The sequence below is a fragment of the Macrobrachium nipponense genome, chromosome 17 (genome assembly GCF_015104395.2).
Source record: "Macrobrachium nipponense isolate FS-2020 chromosome 17, ASM1510439v2, whole genome shotgun sequence".
Taxonomy (NCBI): Eukaryota; Metazoa; Arthropoda; class Malacostraca; order Decapoda; family Palaemonidae; genus Macrobrachium; species Macrobrachium nipponense.
This window is the reverse complement of record NC_087210.1, coordinates 3,096,038-3,114,296: the sequence shown is the minus strand read 5'-3', so window position 1 is coordinate 3,114,296 and position 18,259 is coordinate 3,096,038. Positions and strand designations below refer to the sequence as shown.

Sequence of the window (18,259 nt, the reverse complement as noted above, 5' to 3'; positions counted from 1 at the left end):
AGTAACAACACACTGGGGCACTCCTTTCGTGGCAAAGTGATCAGGGAGCATGAAAATCTTCAAGCAAAACAATGGCCAGCATGATTAAAAGACGATGAAGGGGGAAACAATGACTACGACAATAGCGGTTCGATCACACAAGAATGATTCCTTGTCGATACATGTACGAACAATTCGTGAGAGAGAGAGAGAGAGAGAGAGAGAGAGAGAGAGAGAGAGAGAGAGAGAGAGAGAGAGAGAGAGAGAATATTCATAAACGTTTTCATTTTTTATTTAGAGCGAGAGGAAATGTTCGTTTGTTTTTTAGTCTATGAGAGAGAGAGAGAGAGAGAGAGAGAGAGAGAGAGAGAGAGAGAGAGAGAGAGAGAGAGGAACATGCAGTGGGGGGACACTTTGCAATTGACACAGAAAGCAGGAAATGGAGATTGAGAATGAAAATATAAAATATTCGAGGGAGAAAGGCTAAAACATAAAACTGACAGAAAAACATCGTGAGTTAAGAGGACAGTCATTAAATTACGTTTGAAGAAATAATTAGTTAAGAAACATGAACACAGCTAATAGCAAAAGGTTCCTGGAAAAGCACTGCGCAACACACTGAGAGAGCATATCTTTCTTGGAAAAGTACTTCCACCCCCGCCCCCCGAAGAGAGAGAGAGAGAGAGAGAGAGAGAGAGAGAGAGAGAGAGAGAGAGAGAGGATTTTCCGGGCGGGGTTTTATTGTTCTTTCTACGACGAGCAGAGGGATATGCAAACTGGAGATGATCCATGGCCTTCGGCACAACCGAGTTTTATGTACAGCCTATAACCATGGCCACCAAAAATAGATCTATTTTCGGTGGTCTTGGTATAATGCTGTATGAAACTCTCAGTCGGCCGTGGTGCCCTGTGTTTTTTCTGCGGTACCAGAGGCACGATTATGGCTAGCTCTAACTTTACTAAATAAAATAAAAACTACTGAGGCTAGATGGCTGCAATTTGGCCAGTTTGATAACTGGAGTGTGGATGATCAACATACCAATTTGCAGCCCTCTAGCCTCAGTCGTTTTTAAGATCTGAGGGTGGACGGACAAACAAAGCCGGTACAATTCACTTCGTTTATGTAGAACAATTCACTTCCATGTGTACGTGGTACAATTCACTTTATGCGTATGTAGTACAATTCACTTCCATGTGTACTTAGTACAATTCACCTGATGCGTAGGTAGTACCATTCACCTCCATCTGTTCGTAATAAAATTAACTTCATGTTTATTGAGGACAATCCACTTCCTGTGTGTCTCTTCTCAACGTCCAAAAAGAGCGTCCATAGCATCTTCATAGCAAACGAACTTGACGAGTCAATAAACAAGTTAAAAAAAATCTTTCTGGAAGTTTCTTCCTGGAAGTGGTCAGTGAAGTGGTCCTCGGGTACTTCAGCAGTAGTGAAGTGTAAAGATGAAGAGTCCCATCCTCCGGCTGGAAGGCCTCATTGGTCCTTCATTATATTCTTCGTCAATCCTTCACTGTTGTTTTGCTGGTTCGGTGGTGGTGAGAGAGAGAGAGAGAGAGAGAGAGAGAGAATTAAGGATGCGAATGACAACAATGCCGTCATGACCATATTCTTGAATTTACTTGTGTCAGGGCTCTCTCTCTCTCTCTCTCTCTCTCTCCTCTCTCTCTCTCTCTCTCTCTCTCTCTCTCTCTCTCTATCTATCTATCTCTCATATACACGAATGTGACTTAGAACCAAATAATTTTGCATAAGATATTTCACCGATTAAATACAGAACGACTCTCTCTCTCTCTCTCTCTCTCTCTCTCTCTCTCTCATATACACGAATGCGAATTAAAACCAATAATTTTGCATATTTTTTTTTTCACCGACAAAATACAAAACTACTTATCTTTATTTCAGGAACCGTCCTTTCTTTAAAAAAAAAAAAAAACATTTACTTCAACTACACTTGCTGACATATAAGTAATGAAGCAATTAAAAGACCCACGGGGTTCAGTAGCGCAACAGAAGGGTTGCACAAAGGGAAATCATTTTTATTAAACTGTGAAAAAAAAAGTGTCGGTCGACGCCAAGACATACGAGGCAATATTTTTGAATTCGTTATTCATTTTATGTTAAATATATTGCCTTCCCAGACAGCGCTTATTTACATCGATAATAAAAATGTTTTATCCATTGTCTGTACCTTAGGATATGACTAAATATGTCAACTGTAAAGATAATTACACAGAATGTACATTTTAATCTTGTCAGTGCAAAAGCAAGGCAATTTTAGCTGTTTACTTGTAAAGCATAACAAATTTCAATGTAGTTGCATCTGTCTTGCTAGAATGTTTTTACACCTATATTTTATATACACACACACACACACACACACACACACACACACATATATATATATATATATATATATATATATATATATTAGATAAATAGATATATATATTATATATATATATATATATATATATATTATATATATATATATATATATATGTATGTATTTTTATCACATCACCTTGATTCATATAAACATTCATTAAGCTACGAATGTCCTTTAATATCCAATTCTCTCTACCTCGGAATTAATATTTTTTCATACATGTTTATTATCAACCAAAGAATGCCCCTTCGGTTAACATATGGAAATATATTAATTCCGAGGTACAGCGAATTGGATATTAGACGACATTTGTAGCTTAATTATATTATATGTGTGTATATATATATACATACATATACACACAGATAAATACACAGTTAGATAAACGATTAGACAATAAATTAGACAGACAGACAAGAAGTAATAAACAAATATAATTTTAATTCCTCCCGTTCAACTAGGGACTCCACTGGACTTTGAAATGAACAAGGAAATTACCAGAATAAAGCCTCTCGTCCTGATGCTCTCATCTGCATTATCTTTGTAATCTCCTGTTTATCCTTCCGGGGACTTTACCATTGTTTAGTTTACTTTATTAATTTACTCACTTTAAAGTTACTGTTATTAGTTTGTCAGTTTACCCATTTGTTTACGTTACTTTATCAATTTACTCCCTTTCAAAGTTAAAGTTATTGGTTTGTCAGTTTATCCCTTTTAAAGTTAATGTTTTTAGTTTATCATGACCCCCTTTCAATGTTATCAGTTTGGCAATTTACCCTTTTAATGATATTAGTTTGTTAGTTTACCCCTTTAAAGTTAATGTTATTAGTTTACCATTACCTCCATATAAAGTTAATGTTATTATTTCAGAATTATCCCCTTTTAAAGTTAATCCTCTTTAGATCATATTCTAATGGTAATAATGTGATAACTAAATGTAACTGATTAAAAATTTACGGAAAACATACTGTCGATGAATATATTATTATTACTATTATTACTTAGAATATGAACCCTCTTCATATGGAACAAATCGGCCAAGCCCATCACAGGGGAACACTGAAACTTTAACCACGGCCTGGTAGTGGCCTGTCCTATATCTTTGCCAGACGCACAATTCCGACTAATTTTAACCTTGAATACAATAAATACTACTAGAGTTAGAGGGTTGAAATTAGGTTCGTTTGATGACTGGAGGGTGGATGATCTACATGCCAATTTGCAGCCCTCTAGCCTCAGTAGTTCATAAGATCTGAGGGCGGACGGAAAAAGTGCGGACGGACAGACAAAGCCATGTCTATAGTAGTTTTCTTTTACAGAAACAAAACATCTCGAAATGAAACCGAAAGATATTCCTGTACCTGCCTCGGACAATAGCGGAGCCGCTGCTGAATTGCTCAGCAATTAAAAACAAAAGAGAGAGAGAGAGAGAGAGAGAGAGAGAGAGAGAGAGAAATCATAATATTCCCTGCAGAAGTAGAAGTAGTACCAACACCTCTGCGACAGCAGCAGCAGCAGCAACAGCGTTGCAATTCCCAACTCAGGATTCCCGGATTCCAAGATTCCAGGAAAGTTTTTGAGACGACTTGAAGCAGGGCTTCTTCCAGAGAGGATCCTCATTACCATTTATAATCAAACGAGGATCTCTCTCAGGGAGGAGGAGGAGGAGGAGGAGGAGCTCTCTCTCTCTCTCTCTCACACAAGATATGAGGATTTGGAGAAGCCGCAGCCGACGCTAGAATGGAGATGGTGTTATTCGAGAAAAAAAAAAAAAAACAAACAAACACAAATTCATAAAAAGGGAGAGGGGGAGGGGGCCAGTTACGTCAACTACATGGAAAAACTTTAATATTACGTAACCGTCATAGCCGCAGAAGCAGTAGTGGTAGTAGTAGGTGTACTGTAATTATTTTGCAGTTTTATTTTTTTTAGAAGTGATGTACGCTACCCGGAATATATAATATATATATATATCATATATATATATATATATATATATATATATATATATATTTATATATATATATAATATATATATATATATATATATATATATATATAATAAACACATATAGGTAACTTTCTCCAATATATACAAATATGCAAGTAGTCGCAAATTCATTTCCTTATACACATACACACAAACATGCATGCTAAAATACATATTACATACACAAACACAGACACACACAGTATAAATCTATACGTATGTTTGTATGTATGTATGTATGCATACACACACACACACACACACACACATATATATATATATATATATAGATATATATAATATATGTATATATATATTTATATACATACACACATGGATGTATGTTTACGCACGCGCCCTCTCATCCTTGACGGATAGAGTAATGTTTCTCGCTCAAAATTGATTTCAACATTTTATCATAAGCTCCCGATAAACTGCTAATGAAAAACAGCAGACTATCCCTGTTAATCAGGTCACTAATTACACCTTCCGATCGTCAGTCCGTGGCACCTTTTCCGAATTTTTCAAAAGACCGATTTTCGGTGATTTTATTTTATTATTATTTTTTTTTTACCAACTTAGGGGCAAAGTCTTTCTAATTTCAAGGTTTGAAAAATCATATCGCTGCAGACAACACTGTCTTGGTCTCTAGATGAGAATTTAATGTGTCTCCATGTCGTGCATAAAAAGAACTGAATGATTTTGAGCATAGCTGAAGGTGATTTCTTCAAATCGTATTCACAAAGATCTATATTTGAATTTGTGAACAGTGTTTAGCGGATAGGCAACCAACAACACTTTGCGTCTCTGGATGCTACCAAGTTACTTGGTAGACGTTTTTAAACTATGTATTATTATTATTATTATTATTATTATTATTTCGTCTATCACAGTCCTCCAATTCGACTGGGTGGTAATTATAGTGTGTGTGTGTGTGTGTGTGTGTGTGTGTGTGTGTGGGGGGGGGGGGGGGGGGGGGGGGGGGGGGGGGGGGGGGGGGGGGGGGGGGGGGGGGGGGGGGGGGGGGGGGTTTCCGGGTTGTCTCCTGCATCCTTAGGAGTTCATCACTTTTCTCACTGTATGCGCCGTTTCTAGGATCACACTCTTCTGCGTGAGTCCTGGAGCTACTTCCGCCTCTAGTTTTCCAGATTCCTTTTCAGGGATCTTGGGATCGTGCCTAGTGTTCCTATGACTATGGGTACAATTTCCACTGGCATATCCTATATCCTTCTTATTTCTGTTTTCAGGTCTTGATACTTATCCATTTTTCCCTTTTCTTTCTCTTCAACTTTGGTGTCCCATAGTATTGCGACATCAACGAGTGACACTTATTATTATTATCATTATTATTCTCAAGAGGATGGACCCCCATTCATACGGAACAAGCCCATCACAGGGGCCACTGACTTGAAATTCAAGCTTCCACAGAATATGGTACTCATTAGGATATAAGAGAAGGCCAAGGAAAATACAGAAAGAGAGGATCTCAAATTACAAGGAAAAAAAAATGAATTAATACATTACCACAGGAAAAGGTGGCTTTTGAAAACAGTAGTTATACTAAATCAGTCTGAAACCTATGAGGTCATTCAGCGGTGAAACGGAGAGTGACAGTAAAAAGGTTTGAAAGGTATAACAGGAGGAAAACCTCAAAGCAGTTGCACCATGAATCAATTGTTAGGAGAGGGTGGAAAGCGAGATGGAAGAAAAGAGAATATGAACGGAGGTACAGTAAAAGAAATGAAATTGTACTGAATGACGCCTAAACCATAAACTGTATTTTCTTTTATTTTTTGGAACGCCATACTTTACTTAGTTCAGGTTTAAAGAATTACTGGAATTACTTAGCCACTATTAAGTCTGCACTTGCAATACTGTCTTCATCTTCGTCTCCACCTCTTAAGTAGATCCTGTTGACACTAGACACTTGAAATTACTTATCCTGATGTAAGAATCATTCCTGGCTGTGGATGTTTAGCTAACACCCCAGTTAAATTAGCTTTCCACAAGGACTGGTCATAAATCAATATATATCAACTGTCATTTTATTATTTCCAAAAAACTTTATATATATATAATATATATATAAATATAAATATATAGATATATATATTTATATTTATGTGTTATATATATATTTGAATATACGTATACAAATATAATTTGCCTTTGATAGCAAATAATAAGTTCAGATTTTCAAGGAGAGAGGGAGAGAGAAGAGAGAGACGAGAGAGAGACGAGGAGAGAGAGAGAGAGAGGAGAGAGAGAGACAGCAATGGACCAATAACATTTCACTGATTATATATATATATATATATATATATATATATATATATATATATATATATATATATATATATACAGTACATGTGTGGAGAGAGAGAGAGAGAGAGAGAGAGAGAGAGAGAGAGAGAGAGAGAGGTGACCTGACATCGCACAGCACTATTTTGGGAGGCGACTGTGACCTGATGAGCAGGAGCAGCAGTAGCTTTTGTCCCAATTCGGGGAATCCCCTGACTGGGAAGAGATCGTGATCAGGAGCGAAAAACTGCACTGACAAACAATAAAAGACTTCGGTCTTTTTTAATTGTTTTTTTTTTTTTTTTTTTTTTTTTTTTTTTTTTTTTTTTTTTCTTTTTTTTTTTGCGCTGCATTTCAATAGTGACTTCGGAAAAATGTATGGACTGAAGAGCCGTGTTGGTTAACTTTGCTCTCTCCTCTCTCTCTCTCTTCACCTCCTCTCTCTCTCTCCTCCTCTCCTCTCTCTCTTATCTCCATCATGAACTAATAAAAAACAAATGAATATTTCCTTTCAATCAAAATTAAAAATGAATACGTTAATGAATATTCTCTCTCTCTCTCTCTCTCTCTCTCTCTCTCTCCACCATGAACTAATAAAAAAAATGAACATTTCCTCTAACTCTAAATAAAAAAATTAAAACTTTAATGAATATTCTCTCTCTCTCTCTCTCTCTCTCTCTCTCTCTCTCTCTCATCTCCTCTCTGATCATCTCTCTCATAAATAATAAAAAATAAATGATCATTTCCTTTCGCTCTAAATGAAAAAATAAACGTTAATGAATATTCTCTCTCTCTCTCTCTCTCTCTCTCTCTCTCATAAATTCAAGATGAAAAGCAAATACCCATTCCCTCTCGCTCTTAATAAAAAATGAACAAGCTCATGAGTATTCTCTCTCTCTCTCTCTCTCTCTCTCTCTCTCTCTCTCTCTCTCTCTCTCTCTCTAAAAAGCACTGGCAAAAACTGAGTTCAAAAGTGAACGAATCATTTTTCCTCTCGAATTCATAAAAACATATAAAAACTAATTTTTTCTGTGCTAATCATAACCATTTCTCCCTCTCGAATAGGGAAAAAACTGCGCTAATCATAACCGTTTAAAGTAACTGCTGGGAATAATTGTAATTGTTTATCTCCAACAACTATACAAAAAATGCTACGAATTTCACCAGATGAAAAAATTAACTTTATCCTGCATATAAAAAACAATTGGGAATTTCACCAATATAAAAATTAACTCTTTATTATGAAGCTTTTATAAATATTTACAAATGCTTTATAAACGCGAAACTTGAGTTTCATTATTACATTCCATGGGACGATAAACAAAAGCCCACTGGAACTCGACCTTAACTTTGGCGCCGGAAATAGGGTCTCGACCTTAACTTTAGCGCCAGAAGCAGGGTTAACAGTGGCTTCTCCTCTTGTTTGGCCATGGTCGTAACTTTAAAAGCTGACATACCGTAGCAGAACTAAAGCCACAAGACTTAATCAGTCTTGCTTCTCTGCCATGTTAGAAACCAAGTCGCCTTCCTGCTAGATTCTGCGTCAGAGATTTCCTGTCAACAAATAAAACCGACTCTCTTTGTGTTTTACTGATTTACTTACATTTTTACTTTTACTTACTAATTAATATGTTAATTAATTTTTATTTCCTAATAACTGGTTCTTTTTTTACTGTATTTCCTATTACCTTCTGTTACTTCTCTGGAAGCTTGAATTTCAAGTCAGTGGCCCCCTGAGCTTGTTCCATATGAATAGGGTTCGTTTTCCGAATAATAATAATAATAATAATAATAATAATAATAATCAATAATAATAATAATAATAATGAACACCAGCCTAAAACTGTGATAGAAAACAATCAGGCAAAGATCCTCTGGGACCATGGTATCAGAACAGATAAAGGTGATACGTGCAAATAGACCAGACGTGACGTTGATTGACAAAATCAAGAAGAAAGTATCACTCATTTATGTCGCAATACCATGGGACACCAGAATTGAAGAGAAAAAGATGGAAAAATGGATAAGTATCAAGACCTGAAAATAGAAATAAGAAGGATATGGGATATGCCAGTGGAAATTGTACCCATAATCATAGGAACACTAGGCACGATCCCAAGATCCCTGAAAAGGAATCTGGAAAAACTAGAAGCTGAGGTAGCTCCAGGACTCATGCAGAAGAGTGTGATCCTAGAAACGTCGCACATAGTGAGAAAAGTGATGGACTCCTAAGGAGGCAGGATGCAACCTAGAACCCCACACTATAAATACCACCCAGTCGAATTGGAGGAGTGTGATAGAAAAAAAATATAATAATAATAATAATATAAGTAATAATAATAATAATAATAATAATAATAATAACAATAATAATGACTTCTGAATTGATTTTTCGTATAGTAAAAAAAATCTTCAAGGGAAACAAATTTCTACGATTCGTTATTCAATTTAGTTATGAATTATAAATCTCCAGGGATGCAATCGTGTCTGAAAAACGGATGTGGTAACAAAAATAAATATGTGCCTGTCTTTTCCATTAGTAGAATTGATCTTTTTGTTTACAAAATACTGTAATATCAAGAGAAACGCGTTTGCTCTGTTATCTACTTAACCATTTAATTATTTACCTAGAAAGATTGATCCGCGCTTGTAAAATGCAGTGCCGTTGAAGAATTGAAAACAATCGCTTTCTTTTTTCCTTGGACCTACGTCCACATTATACACTTAAACACTTTTTAAAAAATTACATTTCTTCTGCACTTGAGAGAGTCCAATATAGAAGGATAAAATGTGAAGACTGTCTTTTCACTTTTTCAATAATATTTTTAGGTAAAATATAAATATTTCTTTCCTTTTCATTTTTTTCCAAATTTTTATACAACATGAATATTTTCTTCCTTTTTTTGCATGAAAAATGAATATTTTCTTCCGTTGCATTTTCATTTTTTTACATGAAATATGAACATTTTCCTTCTTTTCCTTTTATCACTTTTTTAACGACTGTTTCAGACGTAATTTTTTCATAAAAAATGTAATCTCTTTCAGACCATTTTGTATCAATATTTTATTCTAATCTCTTTCAGACGTCAATTTTTTAAGAATATCTTTTTTTAAAATCTCTTTCAAACGTCATTCTTTTAAAAAAAATTAAAAACTCTCTTTCAGACGTCATATTTTATTTAAAAAATTAAGTCTCTTTCAGACTTAATTTTTTATAATAAAGAAATTTAAATCTCTTTCAGACGTCATATTTTTATAAAAAAATATTTAAAAATCTCTTTCAGACTTCATTTTTTATAAAAAAAAAAATTATATCTCTCTTTCAGACGTCATTTTTTTATCAATATTTTTTTAAAATTCAGACGTCTATTTTGTATAAAAATGATTAAATCTCTCTTTCAGTAGTCTTTTTTTTCAATATTTTTTAAATCTATCTTTTAGACGTCATTTTTTAAACAATATTTTTTATAAATCTCTCTTTCAGACGTCACTGTGAAAATGGAAATGTCAAGTTATTCATTCTTAAAAAAAGAAAAAAAATTGAGAAATGTCAAAATCATATTTCAGGTTCCAACTTCCATTTAAATGTACTGTTTCTGGACATTTGCATCGAGAGAGAGATTATGCAAAACAAAGGCGCCGCCTTCAGGTGGCGCGAATTCTATCCTGTTTCCAATAGATTTTCTCGGGGGGAAAACTTCTGTCTCTTTCTCTCTACACTTCGGACCTTTGGAGAACTTTATCGCCTTACGAACTTCTGCTTACAAAAAAAAAAAAAAAAAAAAAAAAAAAAAAAACTTCGCCTTAAAAAAAAAAAAAAAATCAGCTTACAAAAGCTTTGCCCTCGGAGTTTTAAAAGTCTCTCTCTTCCTGAAAACAACAGTAGGTAATTCGTTCTCATTGGATACAATGCCAAAAGAAAAATACGAGTGAATATCTGGTTAAATACTGATATTACACAAATACATAAATGGATATCAGGTTAAATATTAAGATAAGATTCGCTAATTATTAACTTGTATTTTCGTACTAAAGGTAAAAGACTAGCCGAGCTTTTTACACCTCTCTCTCTCTCTCTCTCTCTCAATAAGATAAAATAGTACATGATCACACTACTCACAAAGAATAATCATCACAAGCAAAATTAACAAGTCGTTCGCAAAATCTCAATACAAATGTTGAATTTCAAACATTATTATCACAATAATTCACTCACTCTAGTCAGGCGTTGGATACGTTAGCTTCCGAACTGTTTGTACTGTATCTAGCTGGACACATAGCGGCTAATCACCCCCTGCCCCACCCCCTACCTTCATCCCAACTGTCACCGGGCGGCATACTGATATACCCAACGATTTTTAAGAAGCTAAAACGCTTCTAGAGAATGATTTCTCCTCCGATCAAAGGAAAAAATAAACAACAATACTTAATTTCTACGGGGAGGTTCGTTGACTATGTATCTATACTTAATTTCCACGTAATAGAAAGAGGAGCCGAGATGCATAACCAGCCGTTTTTAAAACATTGTCAAGAACAGCCACTCACTGTCATTTTTCTCATAATATTCCTGCCGCGTCAGTGGCATAAAACTGTATATCTCCTCACCATTAAACACTGGACGTACAAAATGCTAAAACTACACCCGGACAAAGTATGTCATTACGAGCTGCTCCTCTATGAGCAAGAGCCCGTGCTGGCAATTTGCCCCAGCCCAATCAAAAACAAGAACTATGGCAGGAATAATAGATCTAACGTTTTTTTTTTTTTTTTTAGGGACAGTATAAGGCAAGGGGCACGATTCAGGAATCATGACTTACCATGTTGACAAGATATTTGTATCACCATACCTGAAAAGTAAAAGAAAAAAAAAATTAGTATTTCATAGGCAATTACAAATGTGCACATTATTACGCATATTGCAACCTCAGGAGTCCAAGCGAAGGTGCAATACATTACTAACCTAATACTATATATAGTTTATATATTTTATTTATTATTTTTTCTCTCTTTTTTTTGTTTTTTTTTTCTTTAACAAGTGGGGCATCTTCTTTCAGTATTTCCATTTACCTACTCTTCCTTAAATTTCAAGTCTGTGGCCCCTTTGGTGGGCTTGTTCCATATGAATAGGTTTCATCTTCTTCTTCTTCTTGATAATAATAATAATAATATTTTGGTAGAAGACCCTCTTTTAGGTAAATACAGTTCAAAAGAATGGCAGAATTAAGCGAGTTGATTTTATACATTGTTTTTTCTATTTTCCTTACAATTCGCTTCTCAGGCTCAATAGTCAGCATTTATAATTTTTTGAAAATTCCCAATATGAATATTGGCCAGTTACTCAGAAACATCGCAGAGCCTGAGAAGCGAATTGTAAGGAAAATAGAAAAAACAATATATAAAATCAACTCGCTTAATTCTGCCATTCTTTTTAATAATAATAATAATAATAATAATAATAATAATAATAATAATAATAATAATAATAATAATAATAATAAGAAAGGGGAAAATGGGTAAGTATCAAGACCTGAAAATATAAATAATAAGGATAGGGGATTATACCCATAATCATGGGAACACGAGGCACGTTCCCAAGATCCCTGAAAAGGAATCTAGAAAAACTAGACGCCGAAGTAGCTCCAGGACTCACGCAGAAGAGTGTGCTCCGGGAAACAGCGCACATAGTAAGAAAAGTGATGGACTCCTAAGGAGGCAGGATGCAGCCCGGAACCCCCAACACTATGAATACCACCCAGTCGAATTGGAGGACTGCGATAGACGAAAAAAAAAAAATATATATATACAGTGTCTACCCTTTATTTTAGGTCTTTGCTATTTCCCTTGAAAGAGAGAATAGCACAAACGACATTTAATCTCTTGGAAAAGAATAAATGTTTACTTAAGCCCATCGAATTGGATAAAATCGAGCAGCACATGCCTCACAGCCAGGGGAATCAATCAGTTAATCAATACGAAATAACTGCAATTCACCTCTCGCCAATACAGCACGAATTACACGTGAATATGCTACTCGCTGGCCAAAAGGTGTTTACCGTCTTCCTGATATGCCAGGTAATTTACGTTCAATGATTCAGTACCAACTTCTTAGTATGATACTGTAGAAATGCATAACTACCATAAGGCAAGGCGATTCTCCATGGATTTTATAGTTTACTTATATTTTTCTTTATTCAATTATTAATTTGACTTATTTTTTTCTTCTATCTATATCTGCTATTACCTTATGTCACTGCTTTCAAATGGACACTATATTGTTTGGAAGTTTGCATTTAAAGTCAGTGGTCCATTTGTGGGCTTGTTCCACGTGAATGATAATAATAATAATAATAATAATAATAATAATAATAATAATAATAATAATAATAATAATAATAATAATAATATGAACATCGGCCAGCTATCAGCAAATAACAGCCCTGATGAGAAGAAAATAATAAGAAGAATTGAAAAGACCATATATAAAATCAATTCCACTGATGTTGCCATCCTCTTTAACAAAATAATAATAATAATAATAATAATAATAACAATAATAATAATAATAATAATAATAATAATCCTCTTCTGATTAATAATAATAATAATAATAATTTTGGGAGGATTAGCTTGGTGACGTCTGGCATTTTCTGGTTATCACAAGCTCGGTTTCCCCTTTAGTTGCTTCCAAGAACCTGGTATTTTCAAATTTAATGACTTGCAAGGTCAACGTCCTTATCACTGCCAGGAGACTTACAAGAATTATTGCTTAAAATAAATTCTTGGTCAGTTCCAGATGTCTGAAACTGAAAGATGCCTAAGAACATATTTTTTCTTGGTCACCTTCAGACGTCTGAAATTGAAAGATGCTTAAGAAAACCATTTTTTTTTCTTGGTAATTCTCAGACGTCTGAAACTGAAAGATGCTTAAGAAAATTATTTTCTTGGTCAGTTTCAGACGTCTGAAATTGAAAGATGCATAAGAAAATAATTTTTTCTTGGTCAGTGTCAGACGTATGAAATACAAAGATGCTTAAGAAAACAATCTTATTTTCTTGGTCACTTTCAAACGTCTGAAATTGAAAGATGCTCAGGAAAACAATTATTTTCTTTGTCACTTTCAAAAAGTCTGAAATTGAAAGATGCTTCAGAAAAAATTCTTTCTTGGTCACTTTCAGACGTCTGAAATTGAAAGATGCTTAAGAAACACATTGATTTTCTTGGTCACTTTCAAACGTCTGAAATTGAAAGATGCTTAAGAAAACAATTTTTTCTTGGTCACTTTCAGACGTCTGAAATTGAAAGAAGCTTAAGAAAACCATTTTTTCTTGGCCACTTTCAGACGTCTGAAATTGAAAGATGCTTAAGAAAACAATTTTTTCTTGGTCACATTCAAACGTCTGAAATTGAAAGCTTATAAAAACAATTATTTTCTTGGTCAGTTTCAGACGTTTGAAATTGAAGGATGCCTAAGAAAACAGTTATTTTCTTGTCACTTTCAAAAAGTCAGAAAAAAATTCTTTCTGGGTCACTTTCAAAACGTCTGCAATTGAACGATGCTCCAGAAATAACCTTATCGACTACCCACTCATTGCAGGATAAACAAACGTATATTAATACCTTCCTTTTTTAGGTTCACGGGCTTCAATATCTTAGAGAACTATTGAGATCGATCGTTTGCCTGTTGAGTAAATTAATGACTGATTGGGTCAACAACCAGCAAGCAAAGTAATTAGTTTCATACATAATACATGATTTACTGATCATCTAAATTAGATGAAAAGAATTACACGTGATAAGGACGAAAATGAAAATGCATCTCATGTAACAATCATACCGGAGAAATATTAAATTCAAAATGGCCGTATATTTTAAAATGTCTATTAGGGGTTGGTAATTATAGGACAGTATGCTTGGTAAGGTATTTTGATTGTTTTGAACTTTCAAATGTCTATTAAGGGTTCTTCAATTTTAGGAAATGTTTTAGGAAGGCATTCTACTTTACTATAGAAATGAATTAAAAAAAATTTCAAAAAATTACTGTCAAATGTCTATCATGGGTTCTTGAATTACTGGACAGCATGCTTGGTAAGGTATGCTAATTGTCTATTAAGGTTTCTTCAATTTTAGGATATGCTTTGGTAAGGCATTCTACTTCATTCTACTTTACTAAAGACAGGAATTAACAAAATTCGTTTAAAAATTATTTTCAAACGTCTATCATGGGTTCTTGAATTATAGGACAGCATAATTAGTAAGGTATTTTAATTGTTTTGAATTGAAATACATTAAGAAAATCTGATAATGAAACGAAGTCTTTTATTTGAGCTAAGAGAGAGAGAGAGAGAGAGAGAGAGAGTCGTAACTTAAATAAAATAAATTCCTAAAATTTCAAATTAGCTAGTCGTAATATGAACATACTAAAATCCTAAAATTTCAATTTAGTGAGTCGTAGGTTAAACACACTAAAATCCTAACATTTCAAATCAGTAAAAAAAAAAAAAAATCCTAAAACTAAACGAATAAACGAACACCAATTATTTCGCCCCAGACTTTCGTAAGGACCAAATCAACACCGTTGACGAAAACCAACGGCGCGAACGGCTGCCGCCAGGCGGGCGTGTATAAACCTCACCCAAATACCATTTCCTTGGAAATCTTTCTGTAGGAGAGGCGAGACGATTCAGGAGGAGGAGGAGGAGGAATGCTGCAGGAACCAGGAGGCAGGAAGGAAGGAAGGCTCCGCGAGGCCTCAAAAGGCTCACTGACATGTGAGCGCGCATTTGGAGCCCGGAGCGAAGAATGAAAAAAAATACAAGGAAGGCGACAAAAGGATCTGCCACCCATTAGGCCGTGAAAATTTAATCAGTCCGTAGTGGTTGCGCGCTATTGGTTGCTAATGGCAACGGGACGGGGGGTTTAAAGTGGGGTGTGGGGGGGGGGGGTGTTAGCGATGAATTTGGGACAAGAGAAAGCATAATCGCTTTAAAGAGAACGTAGAATTACACACAAGAGTCGTAATTACAGATGACGGTGAAGAACGGCTAAGAGAAAAATATTTCGCAATGTTGACCAAGATAACTTTATAAATAAACATCTGATACACAATAATAAATAATATAATAAATATATAATATATAATAATATATTATATATATAATATATATATATATATATATATATACACATGTGTGTCGGTGTGTAATATAAATATATACTCCAATGTATATGTATGGATAAATATGAATACATAATATATACATACACATACATACATCATATATATATATATATATATATATATATATATATATATATATATATACACACACACATGAATACATATACACATACTAAAAAAATTCTTGACTAAACACTTCAGTTTCGGAACAAGAAACTCCAAAAATTAGATCGTGCGTTACAGAGAGAGAGAGAGAGAGAGAGAGAGAGAGAGAGAGAGAGAGAGAGAGAGAGAATTTCAAGACAATATGAGGCAAAAAAACCATAAAAATTACCCAAAGCTTGGCAAATGCTAAGGCTTCTTATTCAGTATATGAAGAATATTCTATCTAAAATCATTAATATCAGCACCAAATCATAGAGTTTAGGCCAAAGGCCAAGCACTGGGACCTATGAGGTCATTCAGAGCTGTAAGGAAACTTGAGAATAGAAATGAGTGAAAGGTGTAACAGGAGGAAGACCTCAAAGCAATTGCACTATGAAACAATCGTTAGGAGAGGGTGCATAGCAAAATGGAAAAACGAATATGAATGGAGGTACAGTAAAAGGAATGAAAGGGGATGCAGGTAGGTGCCGAAGGGACGTTGCAATGAGCCTTAATGCCTACCGTGCACCTCACTGCTACCCCCTTACGCTTTCGAATGCCAATAGACATGAAAGTTCTTTTGCCTAAATCACCTCTAATTGAAGGAACTAGTGCCTACATCTGCTTTTCCAAAGATTCTGTAATTCGTCCGAAGGAAGCTTATATCTATGATAAATACTTACTGGCATTTATTTTCATTTTTTAATACATTTATCTAGTTATATATTATTGCCATATTAACTAACAGCTAATTCGTCCTACAGCGATTTTTCATATGAATAATCTTCATCATTTATCCATCATGACATCGTTCGTCCAGGGATGAATGACATATTTCCACACGAAAAATACTAATGAGGAGGCGTTGCTGATGACGCAACACTGATGAGTTTATCAAACCAGTTTGTTTGCCCAGTTGATGGACGCTACACGTGTAATTATCAGTGACACAATCAGCGTGTTTTAGGCCGCTGGCAGTTCATCGTTGGACGAGCGGTTTACGTGCTCGCCTACCGATTCGGCAGTCTCGAGTTCGATTCCCCACTCTGCCAACGAGGAATCAGAGAAGTTTATTTTCTGGTGATTAGAAATTCGTTTCTCGATATAATGTGGTTCGAATCCCACAATTAGCTGTAGGTCCCGTTGCTGGGGTAACCAACTGGTTCCTTGCCGCGTAAAAATATCCCCAACTGTTAAGAGTGGGAAGAGAGTAAGATGGAAGAATGGGAATATGAGTGGAGGTACAGTAAAGGGAAGGGTAGGGGTTGCAGCTAGAACCTTAAATAATGCCTACATTGCACCATGTGAGGTTTACTGAAGGCACTACACATCTATGGGGTATATGTTAGCTATAATCAGTGCCGACATAATCTGAATAATTAGTCACTAACAACAAACTATTTCACAATCATTTATATCTGTTAATATCTACTGTACCACTCAATAATAGAAAAAAAAAACAAGAGCAGTATGTCATTATCTTTTTGGTGTAATCTTTTATCTAATTTCTTATAGATTCAAAAGATCAGTGTATCATTATCTTTTTGGTGAGATCTTTTAAATTTTTGAATAATTTCAAAAGACCAGCCTATCATTATCTTTTTAGTGTAATCTTTCATCTTTTTGGTGTAATCTTTCATTTAATTTTTTTATTAATTCAAAACAGCAGTATATCACTATCTTTTTGGCGTGATCTTTTATTTAGTTTAATGGGTTTTTTTATAAATTCAAAAGACCTGTATATCATTATAATTCTGGTGTAATCCTTTATTTTCTTATAAATCAAAAATATCAGTATATCAATATCTTTTTGCTGTTATCTTTTAAAATTTTTGGATAAATTAAAAATATCAGTATATTATCTTTTTCGTGTAATCTTTTATTTAATTGTATATAAATTCAAAAGACCAGTGTATCATGTTTTTGGTGTAATCTTTTATTTATTTAACCTTTTTATAAATTCAAAGATCATTACATCACTATCTTTTTGGTGTAATCTTTTAATTTTTCATAAATTCAAAAGACCAGTATATAATTATGTTTTTGCTGTGGTCTTTTAAATCTTTGGATAAATTTAAATGAGCAAGATGCCACCATCTCCAGTCAAAAAAATAATGAAAATGAGATGGCAATTCGCAGAAGAATCCAGAAATGTGTCGATGACGAATTCCCGAAATCGCAAAGCGAGAGCGTTTGCATTCTGTCCGTCCAACTCGTGTGTCCGTTACATTCGCCTCACGAAAGGAAATCCATAATATGACATAA

At 34.5% G+C, this 18,259-nt stretch overlaps 1 protein-coding gene across 36 annotated transcripts in view; it reads right to left on the bottom strand.

Moving 5' to 3' along the window:
* LOC135196123 (titin-like) overlaps window positions 1-18,259 on the bottom strand; it is an 856,828-nt gene that overhangs the window by 632,033 nt on the left and 206,536 nt on the right. Inside the window, exon 1 of one of the 36 annotated variants that reach the window (XM_064222601.1) lies at window positions 11,490-11,507. The exons of the other annotated variants lie outside the window; for them this stretch is intronic. Coding sequence (XP_064078671.1) covers window positions 11,490-11,492 — 3 coding nt within the window. The 5' untranslated portion in view covers window positions 11,493-11,507. Of the gene's footprint in view, window positions 1-11,489; window positions 11,508-18,259 lie in introns of those variants that run through there. 36 annotated transcript variants of the gene reach the window in all.